This window comes from Cervus elaphus, chromosome 18 (genome assembly GCF_910594005.1).
Source record: "Cervus elaphus chromosome 18, mCerEla1.1, whole genome shotgun sequence".
Classification (NCBI taxonomy): domain Eukaryota; kingdom Metazoa; phylum Chordata; class Mammalia; order Artiodactyla; family Cervidae; genus Cervus; species Cervus elaphus.
Window position 1 is genome coordinate 118,125,897 of NC_057832.1, and position 27,473 is coordinate 118,153,369.

Sequence of the window (27,473 nt, forward strand, 5' to 3'; positions counted from 1 at the left end):
CAGAGATAAATCCACGAACTTATGGACACCTTATCTTCGACAAAGGAGGCAAGAATATACAATGGAAAAAAGACAACCTCTTTAACAAGTGGTGCTGGGAAAACTGGTCCACCACTTGTAAAAGAATGAAACTAGAACACTTTCTAACACCATACACAAAAGTAAATTCAAACTGAATTAAAGATCTATATAAGACCAGAAACTATAAAACTCCTAGAGGAGAACATAGGCAAAACACTCTCTGACATAAATCACAGCAGGATCCTGTATGACCCACCTCCCAGAATATTGGAAATAAAAGCAAAAATAAACAAATGGGACCTAATTAAACTTAAAAGCTTTTGCACAGCTGCGCTCTTAAACACAGCTCTTGAGCTGAGCTCTGGATCACGTATTACTAAAAACATATCCGCCATGTCCTCTGTTAGTGTGTACATCTGGGGCAGTGTCACTGACGTCCTCCATTCAGCCTGCAGTGTGTTAGCTCTCAGAGGAGACACAGAGCATTCAGGTGAGCACACGGCCCCAGGAGACGCCAGACACGGGTGTTCCTCCTGCCTCACCGACGATGGGGCGGTAAGTCCAAGGCTGTGGTGAGCATGCCTGTGTGTGGGCGTCTGTGTGTGTGTGCTGGGCTTGAGAGTGTGTTGTGGGGGTACTGTGCACAGTGTGTGTGTGTATGTGTTTGTATGTATACGTGTGTGTTGTGTTGGTGTGTATCTCTGTGTTATGTGTGTTTATTTGTGTATAGATGAGTATATGTGTATTACATTTATATGTGTTGTATGTATATTTATATGTGTGTGTGTATGTTTGTGTGTGTGAGTGGTGTATTGTGTGTGTGTATCTTTGTATGTTTGTCTTGTGAATATATGTGTGTGAGTGGTCTCTGTGTCTTATGTTTGTGTTTGTGTGCTGTTTATGTATGTTCATATGTTTGTGAGTAAATGTGTGTTCATGTGTGTTGTATGTGTGTGCTATGTTTGTACTTTTGTACGTGTATGTGTGTAAGTAGTGAATGTGTTGTGTTTGTGTGTATATTTTGTTTGTATGTTTGTGTGTGTGTGAGTTGTGTATGTGTTGTTTGTGTGTATATTGTTTGTATGTTTGCATGTTTGTGAGTGTGTGTGTGTGAGTGTATGTGTGAGAGTGTCTGTGAGTGCCCCTGTTTCACGAGCAATGGGAGGAGCCAGGGGAGTCAGGAGGACCTTGCAGCCTTTGGGCTCTGCCTGGAGCTCCCTGCTTACCCTCGGGCAGGACACTCTGAGTCTCACTTTTCTCCTGGGAAACCTCACAAGGTGACAGATCTGCTCCATGTTGAGACAAACACTGTGGCACGTGGCACACGTGTGGTGATGCTCTGTTGGGCAGGGTTTGGGGTGAGGCGGCCTGGGGCTGGGCAGTCAGCTCTCTGAGCCTGAGAGTGGGTGACAGGAGTTCCTGGTGGGCGACAATGCCCTCCTTGGCAAAGAGGACTGGGAATTGCTCTAGAAAATGTAGTAAAATGTCCTGGAATCTTCCAGGGGGACAAGATCTCAGGAATGTGTAGTTTGGACTCAGCATCCACATCTATGGGGACACAGAGGCCCCAGCAGTGTGACTACCTGAGTCGCTGGCCTGGAGCTGAGCGCCGAGGACCCGGGGCTCCCAGCAGGACTGGACCACACGTGGAGAGGGAGCCTGTGCATGTCTGCTGCCCTCCTCACCCCTCAGCACTCAGCCTCTGTGGCCCCCACTGCCAGGCTCCCCCCACAGATTGTTCTGGCCCCATGAGCCCCTCACCAGGCCCTCCAGCAACGTCCTGCTCACATCTACCTGGCACCCTGGCCACTGCTCCCAGGACAGTGTCTGTCAAGACGCATCTCTGGTCATTTCTGCCCATCACAGAATCCCCCCTCCCAAGTGGAGACCACGTGCAGGGGAAGGAAGGGGGAAACAGGGTCCCTAAAGGAGGTAGCGGGTGTCTCAGATGCCCCCTCACTCTGTCCCATGCCAACAAACCGATGCAAACAGCTTCCATGGGTTAGAGAAAGGCAAAAGTCAGGAGCCCCTGAAAGCTCAGAGGAAATATCAGTAAGACACATTATGGTTTCTTTCTAGATGGAGGAAGAAGAATTCGAAATCCTTCTCCTGGAGGAACCTGAAGAAGGTGCATCCCAGGATCCTTCTCCAGGCGGGTCAGGAGGTAAAGCAACTTTCTAGCCGACATGGACTTGAGAGAGGAGGGGCCGGGGCCTGAGGGGCAGGAGGTGTGCTGGGAAGGGCAGCGGGAGTCCCCCCATCAGAGATTCGTCCACCGGAGTGGCCATCATGGGGCATTTGGGTTGGGCCTCCCTTCACCTCAGCCAGACAGAAGGGAAGGGCCCCTGATGGTGCCGTGGGTCAAAGCAGGCAACAGACCACAGCCACTGCCCCTTCACTGAGTGTCAGGAAGGATGTGTTCGTGGGTGCGACAGACGACTTGCCCCAGGCCCCTGGTGGGTGTTGCCCTGGCTCTGCTGTGAGACTCTCAGGACCATGGGGGCTGCAAAGCACTAGTGAACACATAGCATGCAATCAAGGGCCTGCAGGTCTGGGCTCTGTCTTCCCAAGGGGCTCCCTCCCCCCAAAAGCTGTTTCACAGAGACAGAACTTAGGAATTTAGGAATGTTAGAAATCCATCACTTTCCTGGAAAAGGAATTGATTGGCAATTTATTATGCATTTCCACGCAACTATGTTTTATTAGATGAACTTCAGTGGCCTAAACCATTGGGAGAAAGTCATAATATTAAACTGCATAGGAAAGTGATAATCCCAGTGTTCACACCTGATTTACCTTTTTTGCAGCAATCAGGGTTAAGTATTACTTTAAAATTTCTCTTCTGAGCTCAGTGTATTTGACTTTTAAGTCCAAAGGCATGGCATGAGTGTCTCCAGGCTTGCCCAGATGGGAGATCACTGTCTTCCTCTAGCTATGCATCTGAGAGTACAGACGGAATTGCCCTTCCCTGCTTCTGTGGAACTCCCAGTCATTCACACAGGTCACCTGCAGAAGCTAGGAGCCCATATCTTCCGGTCAGAGTTGGTGGGTGGGTCAGCCCACCAAGGCAGAAAGACAGGAGAAACACAGCCCTGCTGGGGAGAGATGGAAGAAGATGGTGTCAGTCCTGGCCTCAAGAGACTGAGGGCGCTGCACTGAGACACAGCAATGTCTTCCCTGGGAACAGGCTGGAAATCAGCTAGGGTTTGGTGCTTCTCTATGTGCTTTGGGTCCTGGGACCTGCAAGGCCAGGAGAAGGGAATTCCCTTCGTGCCCTCCAGCCATGGTCATTTCTAAAATCTGGACGTGGGGTCCTCAGTATTAGATGGACATGAAACATCTACTCACAGCTGATGGTTCTGATATTCTCCTGGGTGAGGGTGTCCAGCCCAAACTTCAACAGTGGAGCTTAGGACTGGGACCCAGTGTGAGCTGTGCTGTGGAGCTGGGGGTCTGGCTGAAAGGACCCCACCCTCACAACACTCCTTGTTGGGCAAAGTGAAGGTAATGTGGTGTGTTCGATCACGGGAGGGAGAGGACAGACAGAGGCCGTGTGCTTCCAACTTCACCCTCTTCCTGGGAAGGTCTCCAACCAGAGGGGCTCGAGAAAGCTCAGGCTCCCAGTTCATGAGGCGATGATCCCACCTGGTGGGAATAGGTGGCCCGAGAAGTTTCAAAACAGAAGCATAAAATGTGGTGTTCTGCCATATGATCCTGCAATTCCACTTCTGGGGAAAATGCCCTATAGAGTTAAAATAGATAGTGAATATATGTGCTGCGAGGTGAATAGCAGCATTATTCACAATAGCAAAAAGTGGAAACAACCCGCAACTCCATATATATATGAATAAACACAATGTGGTCTACACCTACAGTGGAATATTATTCAGCCTTAAAAAGGAAGGCAATCTGACACTTGCTCCAACATGAATGAACCTTGAACACAAAGTCAATAAGCCAGACACAGTAGGGCAAAAATTGCCTGATTCCAGTAATGTGTGGTCCTTAGAACAGTCAAACACATGGAGACAGAAAGAGCAGTGGATGTCATGTGTTGGGGGAGGAAGGATGGGGAGTTAGTGTTTAATGGGGACAGGGTGTCATTCGGGAAGATGGAAAGTTCTTGAGACGCTCAAATGATGGCTGCCCATCAGTGTGAATGTACCGAAGGCTACACCTAAACATGGTTCAAACAGTACATTTTATATTATGTATTTTGTACCTTATTTTTCCCAAAAAAAATTCAGAAAAGAGAAAAGGAAGGAAAGCATGTGAACCTAGGGCATATCTCCGATGCAGACGCTGGTCTTCCTTTGTCCTGCCCCCACCCGGACCGTCTGCCCCCTGGAGAGGCTAAAGCGGAGGACGGGCTCTAACCGCAGCCCCCCACCTTCTCTTGATGCTTCCAGGGCAGCGCGGGGATGAAGGGACCCCGCAGACGCTGAGGCTCATCCTGGTGGGAAAATCCGGGAGCGGGAAAAGCGCCACGGGGAAACAGCATCCTCGGGAGGAGAATGTTCGAGTCCAAGCTCAGCGCTCGCCCGGTGACCCAGGCCTTCCAGCAGGGGCGCCGCGCGTGGGCGGGGAGGGAGCTGCAGGTCGTTGACACCCCGGACATCCTGTCCCGCTGGGAGGCGCCGCGGGGGTCCGCTCAGGGCGTTGGTGAGGCCGGCCCCCGCTCCCCGCCGGGGCCGCACGCGGTGCTCCTGGTGACACAACTCGGCCGGTTCACCGAGGAGGACCAGCAGGTGGCCAGACGCCTCGAGGAGGTGTTCGGGGCGGGCATCCTGGCCCGCACCGTCCTGGTGTTCACGCGGAACGAAGACCTGGACGGCGGCTCGCTGGGGACATTCCTGCGGGAGACCGACAACCGAGCGCTGGCCGAGCCGGACGCGGTCTGCGCGCGGCGACACTGCGGCTTCAACAACAAGGGGGACGGAACCGAGCTGGAGGCCCAGCTGAGGGAGCTCATGCGGCACGTCGAGGGGGTCCTGTGGGAGCACGAGAGCCGCGCCTACAGCCTCCCGGCTGCCCCTCACCCCCGCGCCGCGCCCCGGGAGAGCTGGGGCCTCTGGCGGCCCGGCGCCGAGGAGGGCGTGGGGACCAGGCCTGGCTGCGGGGCCTGCGCCGCATCCTGAAGGAGCCCGAGCAAGCTGGAGGCCAGCTCCCGCCGAGCGCGCCCATCTGAGGCACAGGCCTCCGCGGCTTCCTGCCTCCGGCTCCCAGGCCCCTCACTTGCGGGTCCATCCCAGGGGTCCCTGCCCCCTCCTGGCTCCAGGCCAGCGTCTGGTCAGGCGGGAGGAGGTGGGTGGGCTCCTGAGTTCTCAGCTCCTTCATCACACCTTCCAGAACACAGGGGCCCTCCTGCTCTGCGCCCCCCGCCCATCCTCACGTGTCTCTGGCGTTCCCTGTCTGCAACAGAACTCTGAGAGAAGCCAAGCCTCCTGAGGCGGGCCTGTGCTCCTTTCTGCCTTGGAACCCTGGCAGCATGCCGGCCACTGGAGGCTCGGCTTATAGCTCGATGCAGATCAGCGTGGAATGTGGACCGGGCAACTCTGCGTCTCTTGGGCTGTGTCCTTGCCCGTTAAGAGGGCAGGCACGATGGCTTTTAGGGCCCAGCGCCATGTGGGGCAGGACAGGTTCTGGGCTGGGGAGGAGAAGGCAACTAGAAACGGGGGAGGGCCGCAAGGAGCTGCTCTTGATTCGCTCTTGAGAGAGGCCACCACCCGCAGCAAGGGAGCCCCATGGGATGGAGCAAGGCAGGGCAGGGGTGTCCAGGGGCCAGGTCTGCTCAGGAAACGGGCCTAGACCTGGCTGCAGGACACGGACCGCCCGGAGGTCCGAGTGGACTTGGGCAGCGGAGGAGCTCTTCCCAGGGAGGCTTGGACAAGGGAGGTCACACACCCGGCACCCCTCTGATGCCCACTCTCCCGCATGGAGAGCAGAGGGGAGACTTCCAGCCCTGCCTCTGCCTGACCTGCAACCAGTCCCTTCTCCCCTGAGAGGGGGAGAAAGCAAGCGGAGTCTGGGCCTGAACGCGGGTTCCCCAACCAGGTGTTTGGGGGTGTAGAATGGAGGGAGGAAGGAAGAAAGGGAAGCTGCAAAGAAAGAAGCAGGAGACCACGTGAACGTCCTCGGGAGCAGCCTGCGGGCCTGGGAGAGTCCTGCAACTGGGGTGTCATCTCATCCTCACCCAGAGGACCCTGAGAAAGCTGGAGCAGGTCTTTAGCTAAAAGTGTCTGGAGTCAGAACAGAGACACATCAGAGTATGCTCAAGATAGCCTTGTGCCAAACTATTTACTAAGTAGGTGATCCATCTCCTGCTGAACTGAAACATAGCAGTTATCGTATGTTAAATTTTCATATTCTGTATGATTTCTGTGAGAATTTTTGCCTATTCTTGTCTTCCATCTTCTCAACTCCTATATGAATAAAGTATTGACTTGATTTCTGTGGCTTTGATTGTAATGTGAACTCTCCCCCCCACTCCCGATTTCCTCCCCAGTCACCAGCTTTGTATTTCTTTTGTTATTTTCAGGCATTTATTCTTCTGTGTGAAAATTAAAATTACTTGTTGAGTTTTCTAAAAAGAACATTGTTGTTGTTCCAGTTATAGTGATCTTAACTTTATGTATTGAATTTGGGAGAATTGGAAGCAAGATAAGTCAGACAGAGAAGGACAAGTACTGTGTAATATGTGGAATCTAAAAAGTCAAACCTGTTTAAAAAAGGAAGAGAATGGTGGTTACCAAGAAGTGGGGGCACAGGGGATAAGATTAATGGTGTTCCAGGGTGCAAACTTGTCACAAGCACTAAAAAGCCATAGAGGTCTAAAGTACAGTATATTGAATGTAGGCAATAATATTGTAGTATGAGTGTGTGATGTACTAAAGATTGTTAAAACGGCAACCAAACTATGATACACCAGTCTACCAAAGTAACACTCAGCACACCTTAAATTTACACAATGTGAAAAGAACAAATTTAAAGTCACATTTAAAATCTGAAACATAAAAAAAAAGTGGGAGAATCTGTAATTCTTCCAGGATAAGTGAAATAAGGTGTTTCTAAGTGAATAGACCCATTACTTCATAGCCCCTGATTTAACAGCTAAATCATTCACATTTCCTTTAAGATAAGAAGATAAATATCTTTAACTTAGGTACTTTTGTTTTAACCCTGTTGGCTTAATTGATCTCATCCTAGAAAATACAAGTATTGACCAAATGACAAGCACTGTCACTCCCAAAGGTGAAATGGCAAGTCACTCAAAACATGTCATTCATTAAAAATTTTAAAGGAATTGCTTAAAATTACATGGAATATGGGGTTTTCTCTCTTTTGTTACTAAAAGTCAAGGAAAATCCCTCCCATGACATTTCAGAAGGAGGGGGAGTTGTTGCTTCATACCATCACTCCCTGAGCATCAGAGAACAGGCAGGCACTGTCGGTTTATTCTGGAAAACCCATGGTCTGTGTACCAGAAAGAAAGAGGTCCTGTGGATGACATCATGGGTAGGGGAAGGAGAGGGGGTTGTCTTGGCCAAAGTTGTGAAAATAGTGACCTTGGGAATTCATTCTTCTCAAAAAAATCCCTACACTGGAGCAAAGCATGAAAGAGAGAGATCTGGAGAATCCAAAGTGATCAGTGAGTCCGTGGGCTGCTTCCTCCTTGGTGGGTCAGAGCAGTGGCTAAAAATCTCAGGAAGTTTTCCAGCTCTGAATTCTCCTGTAATAACTTTCATACACTCTGTAGAAAATTAAAAATCATGACAGTTTTTAAACAAGTGTTGGAAGACACTGCAAGGTGACTGAGGACAAGGAGAGGCTGTAGGGAACCTGACGCCTCACTGAGGACCACGTGGCCGTCACATGGTGGTTCCCCTGAGCACACGTCCCCATCCTGCTGATCCAGGGAGGTCGCTCAAGCAGAAATTCACAGGGACCTGAGTGTAAGAGGATGGAGTTTGGGGGCCGCCAGAGAGGGTAGATGTTGATGGAGAACTCCCACAGAGCAGCATGGGTGGGAGCATGAGAAATTCTGCATAAAAACTCCCTTCAAGTCTTTGGATGAACCAGGAATTGTGGCCTCTAAAGGGTCCAATCACGATGGTGTGATCACTCACCTAGAGCCAGATATCCTGGAATGTGAAGTCAAGTGGGCCTTAGGAAACATCACTACAAACAAAGCTAGTGGAGGTGATGGAATTCCAGTTGAGTGATTTCATATCCTGGAAGATGATGCTGTGAAAGTGATGCACTCAATATGCCAGCAAATTTGGAAAACTCAGCAGTGGCCACAGGACTGGAAAAGGTCAGTTTTCATTCCAATCCCAAAGAAAGGTAATGCCAAAGAATGCTCAAACTACCTCACAATTGCACTCATCTCACACGCTAGCAAAGTAATGCTCAAAATTCCCCAAGCCAGGCTTCAGTAATACGTGAATCATGAACTTCCAGATGTTCAAGCTGATTTTAGAAAAGGCAGAGGAACAAGAGATCAAATTGCCAACATTCGCTGGATCATTAAAAAAGCAAGAGAGTTCCAGAATGAGGTCTCTCTAGAGTGAGAAGTGTATGGCAAATCCACCCCAGCTCCTATGGCATGTGCTGCTGGTCATCAGCTCACTAGCATTTGTCCCCTCCTCATTACTAACAAAACTACAATTTTGCTTGTCACAGCAACAGAAAATTCAGTAAAATACTGAATTGTACTGTGTTTCTTGTAGCTGGGGTAACCATATGGCGAAGAGGTGGTAGAAGAAGCCCTGTGGGTTGGCTTTGCTTTTGCAATAGAGTGCCATCCTGTCTTCCTTCTTGTGTCTGTGTTCTTTCTGCCTGCAATTCTGACAGGAGGCTGAAGCTGAAGCAGCCATCTTGCCACTCTGAGGACAAAAGTTACCAGAAACGGTGGGAAGAAAAAATCAAGTTCTTTGGATAGTTACATCAGCTCTGGAGTACCAGCCAGTAAACTCCTGTATCAAAATTGAATTTTTGTTAAGCTACTTTGTTAAGTACTTTGTTAAGCTACTTTGGTGAAGCTGTATTTCCTGCAGCCACGTGAAATATCACCCTCTAGCTGATATTCCAGGGCTGAATGAGAGCCACTGCCTGACCAGCCACAGAGAATGTAGACCACCTGGAGCTGTGATCAGGTCAGTTGAGGAGCCCCTGAAAGGGTGCTGCCTGGAGTCAGAAATCAACTCACTGGGTGCCTTTACACCAGCTTGTGGGCTTTCTTGTTGGGGACCAGCAGGCCTTCAGAGGCTTGACAGACATGAGACATAACCCGGCAAGTAGGGGAGACAGAGGCTGAGGTGGAGGCCCCACACGTACGTGCACGTGTGCGTGCTCAGGTGTGTCCGATCTTTGTGACTCTATGGACTGTAGCCCTCTGTCCCTGGTGTTTTCCAGGCAAGAATACTGAAGTGGGTTTCCATTTCCTTCTCCAGGGGATCTTCCCAGCCCAGGGATCGAATCTGTATCTCCTGCATTGACTGGCAGTTTCTTTACAACCGGCACCACCTGGGAAGCCTGGAGAACTCCATCTTTCTCCACAAACCAGTGTCATGTAAGGCATCTAAAGTCCATGGGAGGAAATAAATAAAATGGTTGCAGAAAGTGTCTGAGTCATCTACATGGAAACTGATCACTATCTAAAGGTGCTCTTCCCCCACCCCCAAGTCTTTACTGAATTTGTTATAGTATTGTTTCTGTTTTATGTTTTGGTTTTTTGGCTGCAAGCCATGTGGGATCTTTAGCTCCCCTGCCAGGGATCAAACCCGAACCACCTGCATTGGAAGACACCGTCTTAACCACTGGACCACCAGGGAAGTCCTTAAAGGGACTCTTTAACACATCAGATTGGACTGTCTTTTACATGAGAGCAGACATTTAGTTCTGTGCTTTCTCTGGAAATAATGGATAAGACCTAGGAAAGATTATGAAATTTTAGACAACGTAAGCATATACCTTTTCTTTCTATTCCCTAAACGTAGTATATGTTTAATTTTGCCACAGAGGCTGTTTCCAGTGGATTTGAAATTGTTTCACAGGGAGTAACTCACTTGTAGTCTCAGAGGACTCGTTTCCATACACTTGTTCAAAACGTTAGGTCTGTAAAGGTAACTATTACCTCAAGAGGAATTAAAGCTAAACAACATTTTCTTATCTCATTATCTTTTCTCACAAATCCTATATCAACAATACGAAGCTTAAGAAGAGTTCAGTTCAGTTCAATTGCCCAGTCACGTCCAGCTCTTTGCAACCCCATGGCCTGCAGCATGCCAGGCTTCCCTGTCTATCATCAACTCCTGAAGTTTGCTCAAACTCATGTTCATCGAGTCAGTGATGCCATCCAACCATCTCATCCTCTGTCGTCCCCTTCTCCTCCCACCTTCAATCTTTCCCAGCATCAGGGTCTTTTCTAATGAGTCAATTCTTTGTATCAGGTGGCCAAAGTATTGGAGTTTCAGCTTCAGCACCAGTTCTTCCAATGAATATTCAGGACTGGTTTCCTTTAGGATCGACTGGTTTGATCTCCTTGCAGTCCAAGTGACTTTAAAGAGTCTTCTCCAAAACCACAGTTCAAAAGCATCAATTCTTCATCACTCAGCTTTCTTTATAGTCCAAATCTCACATCCATACATGACTACTGGAAAAACCATAGCTTTGACTAGGTGGACTTTGTTGGCAAAATAATATCTCTGCTTTTTAATGTGCTATCTAGTTTGGTCATAACTTTTCTTCTAAGGAGCAAGCATCTTTTAATTTCATGGCTGCAGTCACCGTCTGCAGTGGTTTTGAAGCCCCCTCCCAAAAATATCTGTCACTGTTTCCCCACCTATTTGCCATGAAGTGATGGGACTGGTTGCTATGATGTTAGTCTTTTGAAGGTTAAGTTTTAAGTCAACCTTTTCACTCTCCTCTTTCACTTTTCATCAAGAGGCTCTTTAGTTCTTCATTTTCTGATCATAATGAGATAAAACCAGAAATTACTTCTGGGAAAACATGCTTCCATCTGGAAACTGAAAAGGCATATTGTATTAAACAACTCTTGTTGAAAACAAAAATACAAACTGAGTCTTTAGAATTTCTTAAAGATTATAATAATGAAAACACTAAATATCAGAAGCTGTAGGTGTCATTGAAAGAAGTGATCAGAGTAAAATGCATTGCATCAAAAACTTTTTCAATAAAAGTAAAAGAAACGAAGGACTTCCCTGGTGGCTCAGCTGGTAAAGAATCTGCCTGCAATGTTGGGAGACCTGGGTTCAACCCTTGGGTTGGGAAAATGTCCTGGAGAAGGGAAAGGCTACCCACTCCAGTATTCTGGCCTGAACAATTCCATGGACTGTAGTCCATGGGTTGCAAAGAGTTGGACTTAAGTGAGCTACTTTCACTTTCACTTTCAAAAGAAAGAAAATAAATTCTCATTTAAAAAAAAAAACTGGAAAAAGTGAAGTAAGGTAAATTAAAACTAAGTACGAAAGACAAAACTTTATGTATTAGCAAATAGGTGCCAACACCATCATTAACCTGCCTGACTTCAGACTCTACTACAAAGCCACAGTCATCAAGACAGTGTGGTACTGGCACAAAGACAGAAATATAGACCAATGGAACAGAATAGAAAGCCCAGAGATAAATCCACGAACCTATGGACACCTTATCTTTGACAAAGGAGGCAAGGATATACAATGGAAAAAAGACAACCTCTTTAACAAGTGGTGCTGGGAAAACTGGTCAACCACTTGCAAAAGAATGAAACTAGAACACTTTCTAACACCACACACAAAAATAAACTCAAAATGGATTAAAGATCTAAATGTAAGACCAGAAACTATAAAACTCCTAGAGGAGAACATAGGCAAAACACTCTCTGACATAAATCACAGCAAGATCCTCTATGACCCACCTCCCAGAATATTGGAAATAAAAGCAAAACTAAACAAATGGGATCTAATGAAACTTAAAAGCTTTTGCACTACAAAAGAAACTATAAGTAAGGTGAAAAGACAGCCGTCAGATTGGGAGAAAATAATAGCAAATGAAGAAACAGACAAAGGATTAATCTCAAAAATATACAAGCAACTCCTGCAGCTCAATTCCAGAAAAATAAATGACCCAATCAAAAAATGGGCCAGAGAACTAAACAGACATTTCTCCAAAGAAGACATACAGATGGCTAACAAACACATGAAAAGGTGCTCAACATCACTCATTATTAGAGAAATGCAAATCAAAACCACAATGAGGTACCATTACACACCAGTCAGGATGGCTGCTATCCAAAAGTCTACAAGCAATAAATGCTGGAGAGGCTGTGGAGAAAAGGGAACCCTCTTACACTGTTGGTGGGAATGCAAACTAGTACAGCCACTATGGAAAACAGTGTGGAGATTCCTTAAAAAACTGGAAATAGAACTGCCATATGACCCAGCAATACCACTTCTGGGCATACACACTGAGGAAACCAGATCTGAAAGAGACACATGCACCCCAATGTTCATCGCAGCACTGTTTATAATAGCCAGGACATGGAAGCAACCTAGATGCCCATCAGCAGATGAATGGATAAGGAAGCTGTGGTACATATACACCATGGAATTTTACTCAGCCGTCAAAAAGAATTCATTTGAACCAGTCCTAATGAGATGGATGAAACTGGAGCCCCTTATACAGAGTGAAGTAAGCCAGAAAGATAAAGAACATTACAGCATACTAACACATATATATGGAATTTAGAAAGATGGTAACGATAACCCTATATGCAAAACAGAAAAAGAGACACAGAAATACAGAACAGACTTTTGAACTCTGTGGGAGAAGGTGAGGGTGGGATGTTTCAAAAGAACAGCATGTATACTATCTATGGTGAAACAGATCACCAGCCCAGGTGGGATGCATGAGACAAGTGCTCCGGCCTGGTGCACTGGGAAGACCCAGAGGAATCGGGTGGAGAGGGAGATGGGAGGGGGGATCGGGATGGGGAATAAGTGTAAATCTATGGCTGATTCATATCAATGTATGACAAAACCCACTGAAATGTTGTGAAGTAATTAGCCTCCAACTAATAAAAAAATTAAAAAAAAAAAAAAAAAAAGAATGTGATACTTCGTGATCAAGAGGGATAGAAAACAAAGAGGTTGGTTTAATATTGGGAAATCTATTAATGTCTTTCACTCAATTATTTTGATGGATGACTGTTTAAAAGTCTTTAATGAAATTCAATAGCCATTCATGATAAAACCCCCAAGAAAATAGTGATTGGGGGATACTTGCTTAATATGATTACACCACACACACACACACACACACACACAGATACTTGTAATATCATGCTGTAGTTCAGCTGCTATCTTACTTGACTTATTGGGAAACACTCAGGGTGGGTTTGATCCCTGGGAAGATCCTTTGGAGTAGGAAATGACAACCCACCCAAGTGTGCTAGCCTGGAAAACTCCATGGACAGAGGAGCCTGGTGGGCTGCAGTCCATAGGGTTTCAAAGAGTCTGACACAACTGCGCGGACACACACACATGCACAAATGAAGACATTTCCAGGAAGAAAGCAAGTGTTCCCACCCAGTACTATTCAGTGCTATGAAGGAGGTTTTAGCAAACAGAGAGCAATCAGTTAGGGGCATAAGAATACATGGAGGTGTGCATGGCCCTGTGGGGCTCCTGCGCACAAGGCCTTTGTGTCCCCTCTTTCTCTGATCACAAGAAACAGCCTTCACTCAGCCTCCATGACCTTCCCTGATCTCTAGTGGGCAGATTCAAGTGGCTGTCAGTTAGGGAAGGAAGGAATTGGGAAACCAGAGAAACAGTCAAGAGGAGCCTTGGGGTAGGATCTTGCTTCCCCATCCAAGGATACACACAATAATGCCTTTGCACTTGTTTACAGATACTGAAACCCATCCTGGTGGCCGAAGTTAACGATTAACCATGGTATGCTGCCCACAGTGTGTAGACCCTAGACCAGTTGGACCTGAAGGTTGATGATGCTGACTCCTGCTTACCTCACCATCAACCCAACAGAAGATTGTCCAAGAGCTGATCACACCCTCTTTGGACAATAAAACTTCTCACTGTCTTCCCCAAGTGGGGATAGAGGACTTTGAGGGCATGAGCTCGCTGTGTCTCCTTTTGCCTGGCAAATCAATGAAACTCTCCTTTTCTACCCAAAACTCTATCTCCAAGACTTGACTCAGCACTGGTGTACAGAGATGCTGAGCCTTCTGTGGTGACCCAAGGACAATGGAGCAGATAAAATCAAGGTGGGTCTTGGAATTCAGGAACAGAAAAACCAGACCCTTATCATCCTTCCTTCTCCCATGTTGTAACTATTAATGGATTTCAGGTCCTCCTGAGCAGTATAACCTGTCTCCCCTCCTACCCATAGGGAGAAGGCATTTGCTTTACTCTCCCCGCCCCCCCGCCCCCCCCCCCCCCCCGCCACCCAGTGTATGTGACTCATCCAGTCAGCAAATGAGCCGCAAGACCCCTATCCCACTCCTTGTACTCTGGGTATAAAAGTAGACTAAGGACCCCTGTTTAACATCAGTTCTCTCTTGAACTGGCCTGCTGTTTTAACAGTGTCTCTCACTCTAATAAACTTTATTTCCCTCTCATTCTGTCTCATGTCTGGAAATTCTTTCCAACCTGTGCCCAGACCACGGCACCTTCTGCATCATAAGTGAAGGAGAAGTGAGAGGCTGGGATACATCTGTAAGATGGAACGCTACTCAGCAATAAAGGAGAACAAGCTCTTGGCAATACGACTTGAACGATTCCCCAAATCATCATGCTAAGTGAATGAAGTCAGTCTCAAAAGGGACTTTGTTTTCCTTATCTTTAGATTCTCAGTGTCTAGTATAAAACCTACCAGCCAGTGCAAACAACCAATCAATGTCAATAAATAGATGAATAGGCGCAAACTTCCAAAACTCTTGAGAGAAGGAAATAAGCTTCATTCTTCTATTGTATTAATCACAGTGCATAGTATTAATCACAATGCATAGTATGAAATTGTCTGCCTTCTACCTTGGGAAGCAATGGGCAATACTGCTGTCAGGATATGTCACATGGGCTCCTCTTCTCTGTGATGCTCAAGAGCAGAACCAGTTTTACATTTTTAGGAGAAATTTAAGAATTGGAATTTGAGGATTTTGGAGGCAGTTCTTCCTGGCTTACTAGATCATTTTTGCAAAATTTCCCAATTGTCTTATCTTGGGCAAGTTATTTAAGCTTTCTATGTTTTGATATTCCCCTCTATAATAGAAGGTAAATGATCATAAATAAATAATTTCTGGAGAGTTGGGAGAATTAGAAAAGGCACTTAAAGTACTCAGGACAGTGTCGGGCACACAGGAAGCACCTGGAAGTTGATAGCTGTGATGATCGCCTGTTCATTTTACAGAAGAGGGAGCAGAAATCCAGATGTAGTTAAGGACTTGCCAGAGGTTACAGTAAGAGTGGCAGAACCAACCGTGTTTGGGCAAGTCATGACTGCTTTAAGCCTCTGTCACCTGAACTGCAAAATGAGGGGGTTGGACAACATCTTCTCTAGAGAGCTTCCAGTTCTACAGTTCTCATTCTACTAATTGGCACCCTAGAACTTACAGGACTAATTTACCTGCCTGAATGGTCTACTGGTTCCCTCTACGTTCTTCAATTTGAGCCTGAATTTGGCAATAAGGAGTTTATGATCTGAGCCACAGTCAGCTCCTGGTCTTGTTTTTGCTGGCTGTATAAAGCTTCTCCATCTTTGGCTGCAAAGAATATAATCAATCTGGTTTCAGTATTGACCATCTGGTGATGTCCATGTATAGAGTCTTCTCTTGTGTTGTTGGAAGAGGGTGTTTGCTATGACCAGTGTGTTCTCTTGGGAAAACTCTGTTAGCCTTTGACCTGCTTCATTTTGTACTCCAAGGCCAAATTTGCCTGTTACTCCAGGTATCTTTTGACTTCCTACTTTTGCATTCCAGTCCCCTACAATGAAAAGCACATCTTTTTTGGGTGTTTGTTCTAGAAGGTCCTGTAGGTCTTCAGAGAACCTTTCAACTTCAGCTTTTTCAGTGTTACCGGTCGGGGCATAGACTTGGATTACTGTGGTATTGAATTGTTTGCCTTGGAAACAGAGATCATTCTGTTATTTTTGAGATGGCATCCAAGTACTGCATTTTAGACTCTTTTTTTTGACTATGATGGCTACTCCATTTCTTCTAAGGAATTCTTGTCCACAGTAGTAGATATAATGGTCATCTGAGTTAAATTCACCCATTCCAGTCCATTTTAGTTCACTGATTCGTAAAATGTCGATGTTCACTGTTGCGATCTCCTGTTTGACCACTTCTAATTTGCCTTGATTCATAGATCTAACATTCCATGTTCCTACACAATATTACACTTTACAGCATCAGACTTTACTTCCATCACCAGTCACATCCACAATTGGGTGTTTTTGCTTTGAAGGCGATGGGATTCCAGTTGAGCTATTTCAAATCCTAAAAGATGATGCTTTGAAAGTGCTGCACTAAATACGCCAGCAAATTTTGAAAACTCAGCAGTGGCCACAGGACTGGAAAAGGATTGGGATTTCATCCCAATCCCAAAGAGAGGCAATGCCAAAGAATGCTCAAACTACTGCACAATTGCACTCATCTCACACGCAAGTAAAGTAATGCTTAAAATTCTCCAAGCCAGGCTTCAGTGGTATGTGAACGATGAATTTCCAGATATTCAAGCTAGTTTTAGAAAAGGCAGAGTAAGCAGAAATCAAATTGCCAACATCCATCAGATCATAAAAAAAGCAAGAGAGTTCCAGAAAAACATCTACTCCTACCCTATTGACTACGCCAAAGCCTTTGATTGTGTGGATCACAACAAACTATGGAAAATTCTTCAAGAAATGGGAATACCAGACCACCAGACCTTCCTCTTGAGAATCTGTATGCAGGTCAGGAATCAACAGTTAGAACTGAACATGGAACAACAGACTGGTTCCAAATAGGGGAAGCAGTACGTCAAGGCTGTATATTGTCACCCTGCTTATTTAACTTATATGCAGAGTACATCATGAGAAATGCTGGGCTGGATGAAGCACAAGTTGGAATCAAGACTGCCGGGAGAAATATCAATAACTTCAGATATGCAGATGACAACTCCCTTATGGCAGAAAGTGAAGAAGAACTAAAGAGCCTCTTGATGAAAGTGAAAGAGGAGAGTGAAAAATTTGGCCTAAAACTTAACATTTCAGAAAATTAAGGTCATGGTATCTGGTCCTATCATTTCATGGCAAATAGATGGGGAAACAATAGAAATGGTGACAGACTATTTTTTGGGGCTCCAAAATCACTGCAGATGGTGACTGCAGCCATGAAATGAAGAGATGCTTCTTCCTTGGAAGAAAAGCTATGATCAACATGGACAGCATATTAAAAAGCAGAGACATTACTTTGCCGACTAGGTCCATCTAGTCAAAGCTATGGTTTTTCCAGTAGTCATGTATGGATAGGAGAGTTGAACTGTAAAGAAAGCTGGGCATTGAAGAATTGATGTTTTTGAACTGTGATGTTGGAAAAGATTCTTGAGAGTCCCTTGGATAGCAAGGAGATCCAACCAGTCCATCCTAAAAGAAATCAATCCTAAATATTCGTTGGAAGGCCTGATGTTGAAGCTGAAACTCCAATACTTTGGCCACCTGATCCAAAGAACTGACTCATTGGAAAAGACCAATATTTTCCTGGCAATCTTGATTCCAGCCTGTGCTTCATCCAGCCCAGCATTTCTCATGATGTTCTCTGCATATAAGTTAACAGGCTGAGCCTTGTCATACTCATTTCCCAAATATGAGCCAGTCTCTTGTTCCACGCAAGGTTCTAACTGCTGCTTTTTGACCCACAAACAGATTTCTCAGGAGACAGGTGAGGAGGTCTGATATTCCCATCTCTTAAAGATCACAGTTTGTTGTGATCCACAGGGTCAAAGGCTTCAGCATAGTCAATGAAGCAGAGTTAGATGCTTTTCTTAAATTTCTTTGCTTTCTCTATGATCCAATGGATGTTGGCAATTTGATATCTGGTTCCTCTGCTTTTTGTAAACCCAGCATGGAAAATTGTAAATATTATTTTATAAATATTATATATGTGTATATATATCATGCACATCTTTTCTTAAAGTCACATTCCTGAAGTATCAGGGAAGGGAGCCAAGTCCTTGGCAATCAGTAAAGCTAGGGGTGGTGATGGAATTCCAGCAGAACTCTTTAAAATCCTGAAAGATGATGCTGTTAAAGTGCTGCACTCAATGTGCCAGCAAATCTGGAAAACTCAGCAATCGCCACAGGTTTGGGAAAGGTCAGTTTTCACTCCAATCCCAAAGAAAGCCAGTGCCAAATTATGGCAAATAATTACAGTGCTGCTGCTGCTGCTAAGTCGCTTCAGTCCTGGCCAACTCTGTGCGACCCCATAGACACTAAACACATTTCAATCCACTCTTGGATATGTCTCAGGGACTTTTAAACCACACATTCTTATAGCAAAACAAGTATTCATATACCCATGTTCAGATTATTTTTGAAATAATTAAAGTAATGAGATGGGAAATAAATAACAGAATGATTTTCTTTGTCTCATCTACGGCATTAACCTGGGATGCAAGAATAAGAATAATTGAATGCATTTATACTGAAAATTACCACTGCAGCTAGCTTTTTTTTTTTTTCATCTTAAACCTGAATTTAATCTTCTTTGAGGGGTATATGTTGTTCTGTGGTTGAATATTTGCTTGTGGAAAGTTGTAATACAATAGCATGTTAAATTCACACCTAAGAATTTTGACTGAAACGCTGATGATGAAAACCGTAGAGACCAAGTCATCCCACATTCTGCAGAATGAAACCGAATCTGTCCACTCAGAGTGACCGCCTCTGCTGGAGTCCTCTGCTTCTTTGCCAGCTGCTTCTCATATCTTAGAGCCTTTGCTAACTTCCCTGGTGGCTCAGACAATAAAGTGCCTGCCTACAATGTAGGAGACCTGGGTTCAATCCCTGGGTCAAGAAGATCCTCTGGAGAAGGAAATGGCAACCCATTCCAGTACACTTGCCTGGAAAATCCCATGGACAGAGGAGCCTGGTAGGCTACAGTCCATGGGGTTGCAAAGAGTCAGACATGACTGAGTGACTTCACTTCACTTTAGCGACTGAACAACAACAGCAATAGTTTCTTTCCAATAGTATGTTAGTTTCTACTGTACAGCAAAGTGAGTCAGCTATAGATAGATAGCAGCTGTATTAAAAGTAGAGTCTTGTGTGTTTGGGGGAAATCAGGGCAAGGCATATGTCCTCTTTTGGACAGAATGGGTTAGGGCATGGAGAAGATGATTTTAAGATGACCAAGCAAGGAGAGTTGGCATAGGTCACATGTGACCTCCAGACCATGTTGGAAGAACATGGAAAAGTGCCTGGGGAAAGCCTACACATTACTAGGTGAAGAGGACCCATTGGAAGAGGAGAAAAGGGACAGGGATGTCTCTATTTTCATCCATAGATTTAAAAGAATTTTTGCAGCAGAAAAGCCACAAAGGCCTCAGAAACCTTGGTTACACATAATTTCTATCAGTATATAATGGATGAATCCAAGGAGAATGTAGACTTTGACTGACAGAGGGGTTGAGAATGTGACTCAAACCTTCTGGGGGGAAAAGGGGAGGGGAGATGTCTGGAGGGTAGACCAAGTCTATACCAAAATCATCTTGAACTTTTACAAAAAACTGAAATTCATCCCTGTGTTCTTAGAAGGAGTAGTAGTGGTGCTTTCCAAGGGCGGGGGGGGGGGGCGGGAACAGATTCCAATTTGCACAAGTATGAGAGAACAGAAACGTTTTATTAAAATAACAATAAGCAAATAATTCATCTGCATGGGGCAACTGTTAGTTTCACAGGAAAAAGAGAGAACTGACTTTCAGCAAACTGGTTGTTGTTGGTCAAAGATTTCCTACAAATACATCTGAATACATCAAGCATTGTTCTTTTATCTGTTGAATATCTTTTGCGCCTTTTGGCATTTCACGTAGTTGAGTTCTGAAAGATCTATTTGCCAGAGAACTCTGTTCATAATGATCAGTTGATATGGAACAATTTGAGGCCTTCAGTAAAATTATAAGTGAACAAATTTCCATTCATCTAGAAAGATTCCTATCAGTATCTCCTTCTGTAAGCTTAACTAATGGAAAGAATTGATCTTTCTAATAAACTATAAGGGTAAGATGATCAGCGCCGTCTAAAGACAAAATAAGTGAGAAAAGGCTGTAGGAGAAGATCACCTACCAATCTAGAAAGAATCTAGAGGAGAAATTTTTTCTAGGGATAAATAGAGAAAGCTTGGGGTCATCTTCTTTGGTCTCCTGCATTCCCTGTCTTGGTGTCTCTGAGAAAGAATTTACAAATTAGGGAGCATCAATGCTTTCTGCTTTGGAGTTTCACAAGTTGAGAATTTACCCCTTTCCTGTTAAATCAATCAAACACATACCAACTATCGATAGTGAAATTACTCTCCTCAGCCCTGAGAGTCTCAGAGAAAAAGGAGAATGCTCTGAGTTACATGGGGCAGGACCACATGAAAATATGCAGGAAACATAGACAGATTTTCATGAAGTTTAATCCCTAAACAGAGAGAAGACAAAGGAAGCAACCCGTAACAAGGCAAAGATGGTTTCAAGTATCTCATTCTGACTCAAAACATCATCTCTGGCTGTTTGCTGCCTTGAAACCCAGTGAGCCTCCCTTTCTGCCAATTGCCTTTCCATTTGCACTTGCCGTTTTTGCTGTTCTAGTTCATCCTTCAGCTTTCTGATTTCCTCTTCGAACTCCTGTTTTATCTGAGCTTTCGCTCTCTCAAGCTCTGCTCTGTAATTTTCTAGTAACACTTGGGTTTGTTTCTGAATCTCCTCCTCGGTCTTCTGATACAGGCTATTCGTGTAGTATCTCCCATTGCACTTGTCCACCACATCCTGGACCAGGGCCAGCAGCTGCTCCCTCTGGTTCTCCTGCTCAGCTCCTGTGGCGTTGTTATTGAAAACACAGTAGCGATCTCTGAACTTGTGAATCAGCTCTTGGATGGCTGTAGGAGCATACTTTAAGTAATCATGGAAATCCATGCCGCCTATGTCATCTTTCCGGGTGAATAAGAGAATCATGTGTTCCCTAGCTCTCTCTCCAAACATCGTCAGGATCTTCTCTGTGGCTTTTTGGTCTTCTGGCGTGTAAGGACCCAGTGGGATGACCAGGAGCAGAGCGTGAGGCCCCGGGGAGGTCAGCACCATGCAGCGGGTAATCTCCTTGACAGTCTCAACATCTGGGACGTCTGTGTCAAAGAGGCCAGGTGTGTCTACGACGACAATTTCTCTCCCCCTCCAGGTGCTGTTTCCTTTCTCACAGTGCTTGGTGATGGATACAGGTGAAGGGATAGACAGAAACACTTTCTCTCTGAGGATGCTGTTTCCTGTTGCACTTTTTCCTGCCCCAGTCTTACCCACTAAGACAAGTCTCAGCTGGGAATCTCCGGAGTATGCAAGCCCTGGAACATCAGGAAACAAAAGTCCGAGTGTTAGAATGAACTTCAACTGTCTCCCCTGCAAGTCTCCTGCCCACTGAATAAATATTCAACCCTGAATGTTCATTGGAAGGACTGATGCTGAAGCTGAAGCTCCAATACTTTGGCCACCTGATGCAAAGAGCAGACTCACTGGAAAAGATTCTGATGCTGGGAAAGGGTGAAGGCAAAAGGAGAAGGGGTGGCAGAGGATAAAATGGCTAGACAGCATCGCCAAATCAATGGACATGAGTTTGAGCAAACTCCAGGAGAGGGTGGAGAACAGAGGAACCTGGGATGCTGCAATCCATGGGCACGACTTAGCAACTGAACAACAATAACAACAGATATTTTTCAGGATCCCTTTCAGCTCTTACTCTGACCTTGTGGAAGCAAACAGCTCATAGAGAAGGAAACAATGTGATTAAGAAGAGACTCTGAGTTGCTACCAGTAGCTGTTCTTCATAAGATATGAATATTTGACTTCCTAGGAAAGTTGAAAGTTAATATCAGAGCAGCAGAGCACAGCAATGGAAATCTGAATTTAAACACCAAGTCATTCACCAGCTCTTTGCATGCTTGTATTCAGCAAGTCTCTGCATATCTCTGCAATGTGTCTATAAAGTCAAAGTCCTCTGGATTTGTCAGCCATAGACCCAGGACCAGAGGGAAGGCAATTGACAATCACACATGAAACCCTCTTTTTCCAAGAAGGCAGACCTTGCCGGCTGGCCCTTGAACCTAAGGGTCTGATTCCTGCATGAGGAATCCTATGTTATATCTACCCATTTCTGCTTTGAGACAATGCCTACATTATTCCATGTACAACATTATAGACACTGCTACCAACTCCAGTTTATTTTCAGAGCCATCACCATTCACCCAGGTCCTCGGACTAGAAAGCTAGGAGTCACCCTTGACTCCCCTCTTTCCCCTACTTTCCAGACCCAACCCACCAGCATGTTCTCTTGGCTCCAAATCTGTTCCCCTGTCTCTGTTTTGAAGATCATCATTCCAGTCCAGATTCCATCACCACCCCTGCCTCAGCAGTCTCCTCACAGGTGTCTCCACTTCCACTTTGTCCCTTTCAGTCTATTCTGCGAGGTGGGCTAATCTTGAAAAAATATCAATCAAACAGAACCAGGAACTTGCAGAAACCCCTCCTGTGATGTCCACAAAATCTGTAGTTAACCTCCATCTCCCACACACTTTCTGATGAAGTGTTTGCTGATCCCTGAATCCCTAAGGCAGAGTTTTCCCCATCTGAGAACCAGAATCCCAGGATAAAAGAAGTAAATTTCCCAATGCTGCAAACACTGGATATGGGGTGGCTAAGATTTATCTAAGGAAAAAATGTACATAAGAATTCAGAGTATTCTTAATAGTTATCCTCACAATAGAAGCGCCAACCTAAGGAGATCCCAGGGTATTGGTTGCCCTTAGAGAGAGGGTATAGGAAAATCATGGCCTGGCAGTAAAAAGGTACCAAGGCCAGTGCCAACACTGCAATCATTGGCCAATGCCGATAACGAATGGATGGCAACCTCTGAAGATGGCAGCCATAGCCACGAAGGAGCCCATCTCTGCACTCATGCCTCTTGGGAAGGTGGATTCTCAGCTCCTCTCATCAGGATGCTGAGTCTGTTTCTCCAACCCTTCAGTCTGACTGGGCCATGTGACTTGCTTTGGATCATAGGATCATGAAAACATGGTTAAGCAGAGAATCCAAAAACACTGACACATTGTGCTTTGCCTTCTCTTTCTGATTTCTGGAACTCTACACCTGCCCTGTACTAGCCGACTTGATGAGGGACACAAGGCCCTGTTACCCTGTCTGCCTGGCCAACCCAGAGCTTGCTGACCACCAGACATGTCTGTGAGGCTAGTCAAGATTATTGTGTTATATCCTGAACCACCAGCCAAGCACCCGCACATGAGTCAGTCTGGCTGAGACTAGACAGATTGGTTCAGACCCAAGCACGGCCCAAGTGACCCTCAAAATTAAGAGCCAAGTAAATGGTTGCTGTTTTAGGTCCCTAAATTGTGGGATGATTTGCTAAACCAGCAAAAGCTCAAATGATAGAATCTATCTGGTCCCATCACTTCATGGGAAATAGATGGGGAGACAGTGGAAACAGTGGCAGACTTTATTTTTGGGGGCTCCAAAATCACTGCAGAAGGTGATCAGAGCCATGAAATTAAAAGATGCTTACTCCTTGGAAGGAAAGTTATGACCAACCTAGATAGCATATTAAAAAGCAAAGACATTAATTTGCCCACAAATGTCCATCTAGTCAAGGCTATGGTTTTTCCAGTGGTCATGTATGGATGTGAGAGTTGGACTATAAAGAAAGCTGAGCGCCAAAGAATTGATGCTTTTGAACTGTGGTATTGGAGAAGACTGTTGAGAGTCCCTTGGACTGCAAGGAGAGCCAACCAGTCCATCCTAAAGGAGATCAGTCCTGGGTGTTCATTGGAAGGACTGATGTTGAAGCTGAAACTCCAATACTTTGGCCACCTGATACGAAGAGTTGACTCATTTGAAAAGACCCTGATGCTGGGAAGGCATTTGGGACAGGAGGAGAAGGGGACGACAGAGGATGAGATGGTTGGATGGCATCACCGACTCAATGGACATGAGTTTGGGTGGACTCCAGGAGTTGGAGATGGACAGGGAGGCCTGGTGTGCTGTGATTCATGGGGTCGCAAAGAGTCAGACACGACTGAGTGATGGAACTAACTAAGTTCCTAGGATAAAGGGGTAGAGGGAGGGTTATATAAGAAACGGAGTGATCAGTCTGTTGAGTTTATTGCTTAGAGTGAGGCCACTGGGAGCAGGGAAATTAGGGGCCTGAATGAGGCATTGATCACCCTGACATTTCTCCTTCCCAGTCCTCTTGGGCTAAAGAGAGGGGCAGAGAAACCACCTGGGAGGCCACAACCCCTGATCCAGTGTGCCCACATGGTAAAGTCAAGTCACTCAGTCATGTCTGACTCTTTGCGACCCTATGGACTGTAGCCTACCAGGCTTCTCCTTCCATGGGATTTTCCAGGCAAGAGTACTGGAGTGGGTTGCCATTTCCTTCTCCAGCCCACATGGTAGGAAGTAGCAAATAAGAAACCTCATCAAGCCCGGGAGCAGTCAGGGTATTGGAACTCTCCTCCTGCTCACTGGTAAGCTATATTGCAAGGAGGATGCATAGAGGGTAGAGAGACCGAGAGAGCAGAGCAAACGAAGGGAAAATGAGAAATGTGGTTGAAGACATTTTACTCTTGTACAGATTGACTGAATGACAGGGCAGGAGAGTCCCAGCCCTCCTCCCCAAGCCTGGCTGCCCTCCCCAAGCAGCCTCTCACCATGGCTGGTCCTGTGTTCGCTGAGGTACTGGGCTGCCATTGTGGTTTGGATTCCTGGGACTAAAGAGACATAACTATGTTATTACAGGGAAATGCAGAATAAACCAGAAACATCAATCTCCTGTAAACAACAGTTTCTTTTTTTTCATAAACTTGCTACTCGATCTCTCCTCTATTTCTCAATACTTCTTATTTCTGCTTTCAGTCCCATTTTCAGATTGTCATTTTTCTTACATAGATGTAAGTGCTTAAAGTGCTTCCTTGGCACTGGTTTTGGGTGCCCTTCCCTCCTCTATTCAGTGAATTATTGCTCTGAATGCCATTTATATGTAGTCTGCAGCCTGGATCCTTCCCAGAGTTCCAACCTTTTCTATCCCATTCAAATTCTCCATTTGGCAATTTTGTGGGCATCTCAAACCGATTTGGACAAAATGAAACCCTGACCTCCATCCCCAGCCTAGTTCGCATTTCAGTAAATGGCATCATGAAATGGCTCATGCAGAAGCTTCAGATCATCTCTAAAACACTTCTTTCCTCACTTACTCACAGCCCATCACCAAATCCTATAGATTTTAGTTCCCCAAATGAAAAATTATCCATTTCTCTCTATCTCCATGTGAATCCAATCCTATCATTTGATTGCAATGTAGTAGGCTCCCAAATGATACTGTATCTTCAATCCCTCCTCTACTCAATAGTCAGATGCCTTTTTAAAATTTATAATCTAAGCCTAACTGCTTTATAGTATTGTGTTGGTTTCTGCCAAACAGCAGCATGAATCAGTCAGAGGTTCACCCGTGTTTGCTCCCACTGGAACATCCCTCCCTCCTCCCTCCGTATCCCACCCCTCTCGGTTGTTACCGAGCCCTGGTCTGAGGTCCCTGAATCATACAGCAAATTCCCATTGGCTACCTATTTTATATATGGTAATGTATATTTCCATGTTACTCTCTCTATACATAGTCAGATACCTTTTTGATATTTGTGTTTTTTTCTCATTTAGATTTTCTAATGGATTGCTTTTGTTTTTTATTTTTCAAATAGTTGAAAGCTCTTGGAATGGTCCCGAAGGACTTGCACGATCAATTTCTCTCTCTCTCTCTCAAAAAGCTTTAAGCATACTGGCCTCCTCAGTGTCCTCTGAATCCTCTAAGCTCCCCCCAGCTCCTAGACCTTTGAGGAGCACTTCCCCCTCCCCAGAGCACTCCCACCCCCACCCAATGGCCAACTGGTTTCTGCTCAGCCCTGAGGCCTCAGAGTTTTGTTATTTCTCCAGAGGGGGCCTCTCTACCCAGATCATCGACCAACAAGACAGGTTTGGTGTGGAGTTTGTTCTAACTACACCCAAGAGTTTCTATAGAATACATACCACAATAGGAAGTGGTTTGATTTTTTTTTTTTTTTTTACTGTCTCCTTGTAGACTGCTAGCCTTGTGATGGTGAACCTTCTGTGTCTTGCATACCCCCTATTCCCAAGGGAAGAAGCACAGTATTGGACAAAGCATGGTTCTCAAAAATATTTGCTTAATAAATGAATTGATTAAAAAATACCCTACTGTTTCCTGCCTCCTCTGTGACTGAGCTTTATGTCTCGCTTGCATCTGACTGTGAAAAAACTTATCTTTTCCTTATTAAAAACACATTCCTCTTGAAACATGACATTACATTTTAGATGCTTTCCTTTATCACTGCCTACTAAGGTTGGGCAACAGAGAAAGCCATTTTAAGAATTCTTAGCAGAGCAGATTTGAACTAGAACAGGCTGAAAATGCTATTTGCTAAAGACAGAGTCATCTGATAGGAATGCATCAAATACAAATTTGAAACACTTTCTTTTGAAAGTCAATTAGGAATAAGAGTAGGAAACAGCTTCTTATAAACTGGGAACTGAAATTACCGAATTTTAAAGAATAAGCTTTTTTCATAAAGTTGATGTTGGTTGTGGGTGTTAGAAGAAGGAGTAAAATACCAGAAACACATAAAGAACACACAAGGTTTGTGTTATTTCTTAAAGTCTACTGTCCAGTCTATGGACTCTGTCTTCAGCATTCTTTAATGCTGTTCTGTTTATCCTAGTTCAAATATAAAACCAGAGGACTGACCTTCTCTACACACTGACATTGGATGGCTGAATTCTCCTCCTACTGTCTAAGGAACAAGCATCTGTTGGTCCCCTGCTTTTCCTGAATTGTAGACAGTAACATGGGTTGGCGTCTCCCTCCTCCTGTCTTCTAAAATTTTCTCTTCCCCAACTCAGGGTGAGGCCCAGGAAAAGACTATCCCTGAGGAGATAGGTCCAAAGGGGCAGCTCTGAGCAGAGAGTTAACTGGGTAACAGACTCACTGGTCCTGCTCTGTGTGCTGGCTTTGGAAGAGGAGAAGTGCTGAGCTGTGTCTCTTACATCTCCTGGAGCTCTTCTCACCACAAGCTTCCCACAGAATGAATTCTGTCTGCTTGGTCAATGCTAATCCTGAAAACTTCAAGTTTTCTTATAAACTCT

At 45.2% G+C, this 27,473-nt stretch overlaps 2 protein-coding genes across 6 annotated transcripts in view; one reads left to right on the forward strand and one right to left on the reverse strand.

The window, feature by feature from the left end:
• Nucleotides 1-407: 407 nt before the first annotated feature.
• On the forward strand, nucleotides 408-6,611 carry LOC122674839 (GTPase IMAP family member 6-like). Its single transcript, XM_043873416.1, is given in 5 exon segments — nucleotides 408-576; nucleotides 2,101-2,185; nucleotides 4,431-4,510; nucleotides 4,512-5,109; nucleotides 5,112-6,611. Coding segments are annotated over 5 exon segments (1,023 nt in total). The 5' UTR covers nucleotides 408-414; the 3' UTR covers nucleotides 5,210-6,611.
• Nucleotides 6,612-19,890: 13,279 nt separating this feature from the next.
• LOC122674440 (GTPase IMAP family member 7-like) overlaps nucleotides 19,891-27,473 on the reverse strand; it is an 89,240-nt gene continuing 81,657 nt past the window's right edge. For all 5 annotated transcript variants that reach the window (XM_043872749.1, XM_043872748.1, XM_043872747.1 and 2 more), the window contains 2 exons: nucleotides 24,974-25,033; nucleotides 19,891-21,601 (listed from right to left, as the gene is read on the reverse strand). In XM_043872749.1, coding sequence (XP_043728684.1) covers nucleotides 20,682-21,601; nucleotides 24,974-25,033 — 980 coding nt within the window. In that variant the 3' untranslated portion in view covers nucleotides 19,891-20,681. The remainder of the gene's footprint in view (nucleotides 21,602-24,973; nucleotides 25,034-27,473) is intronic.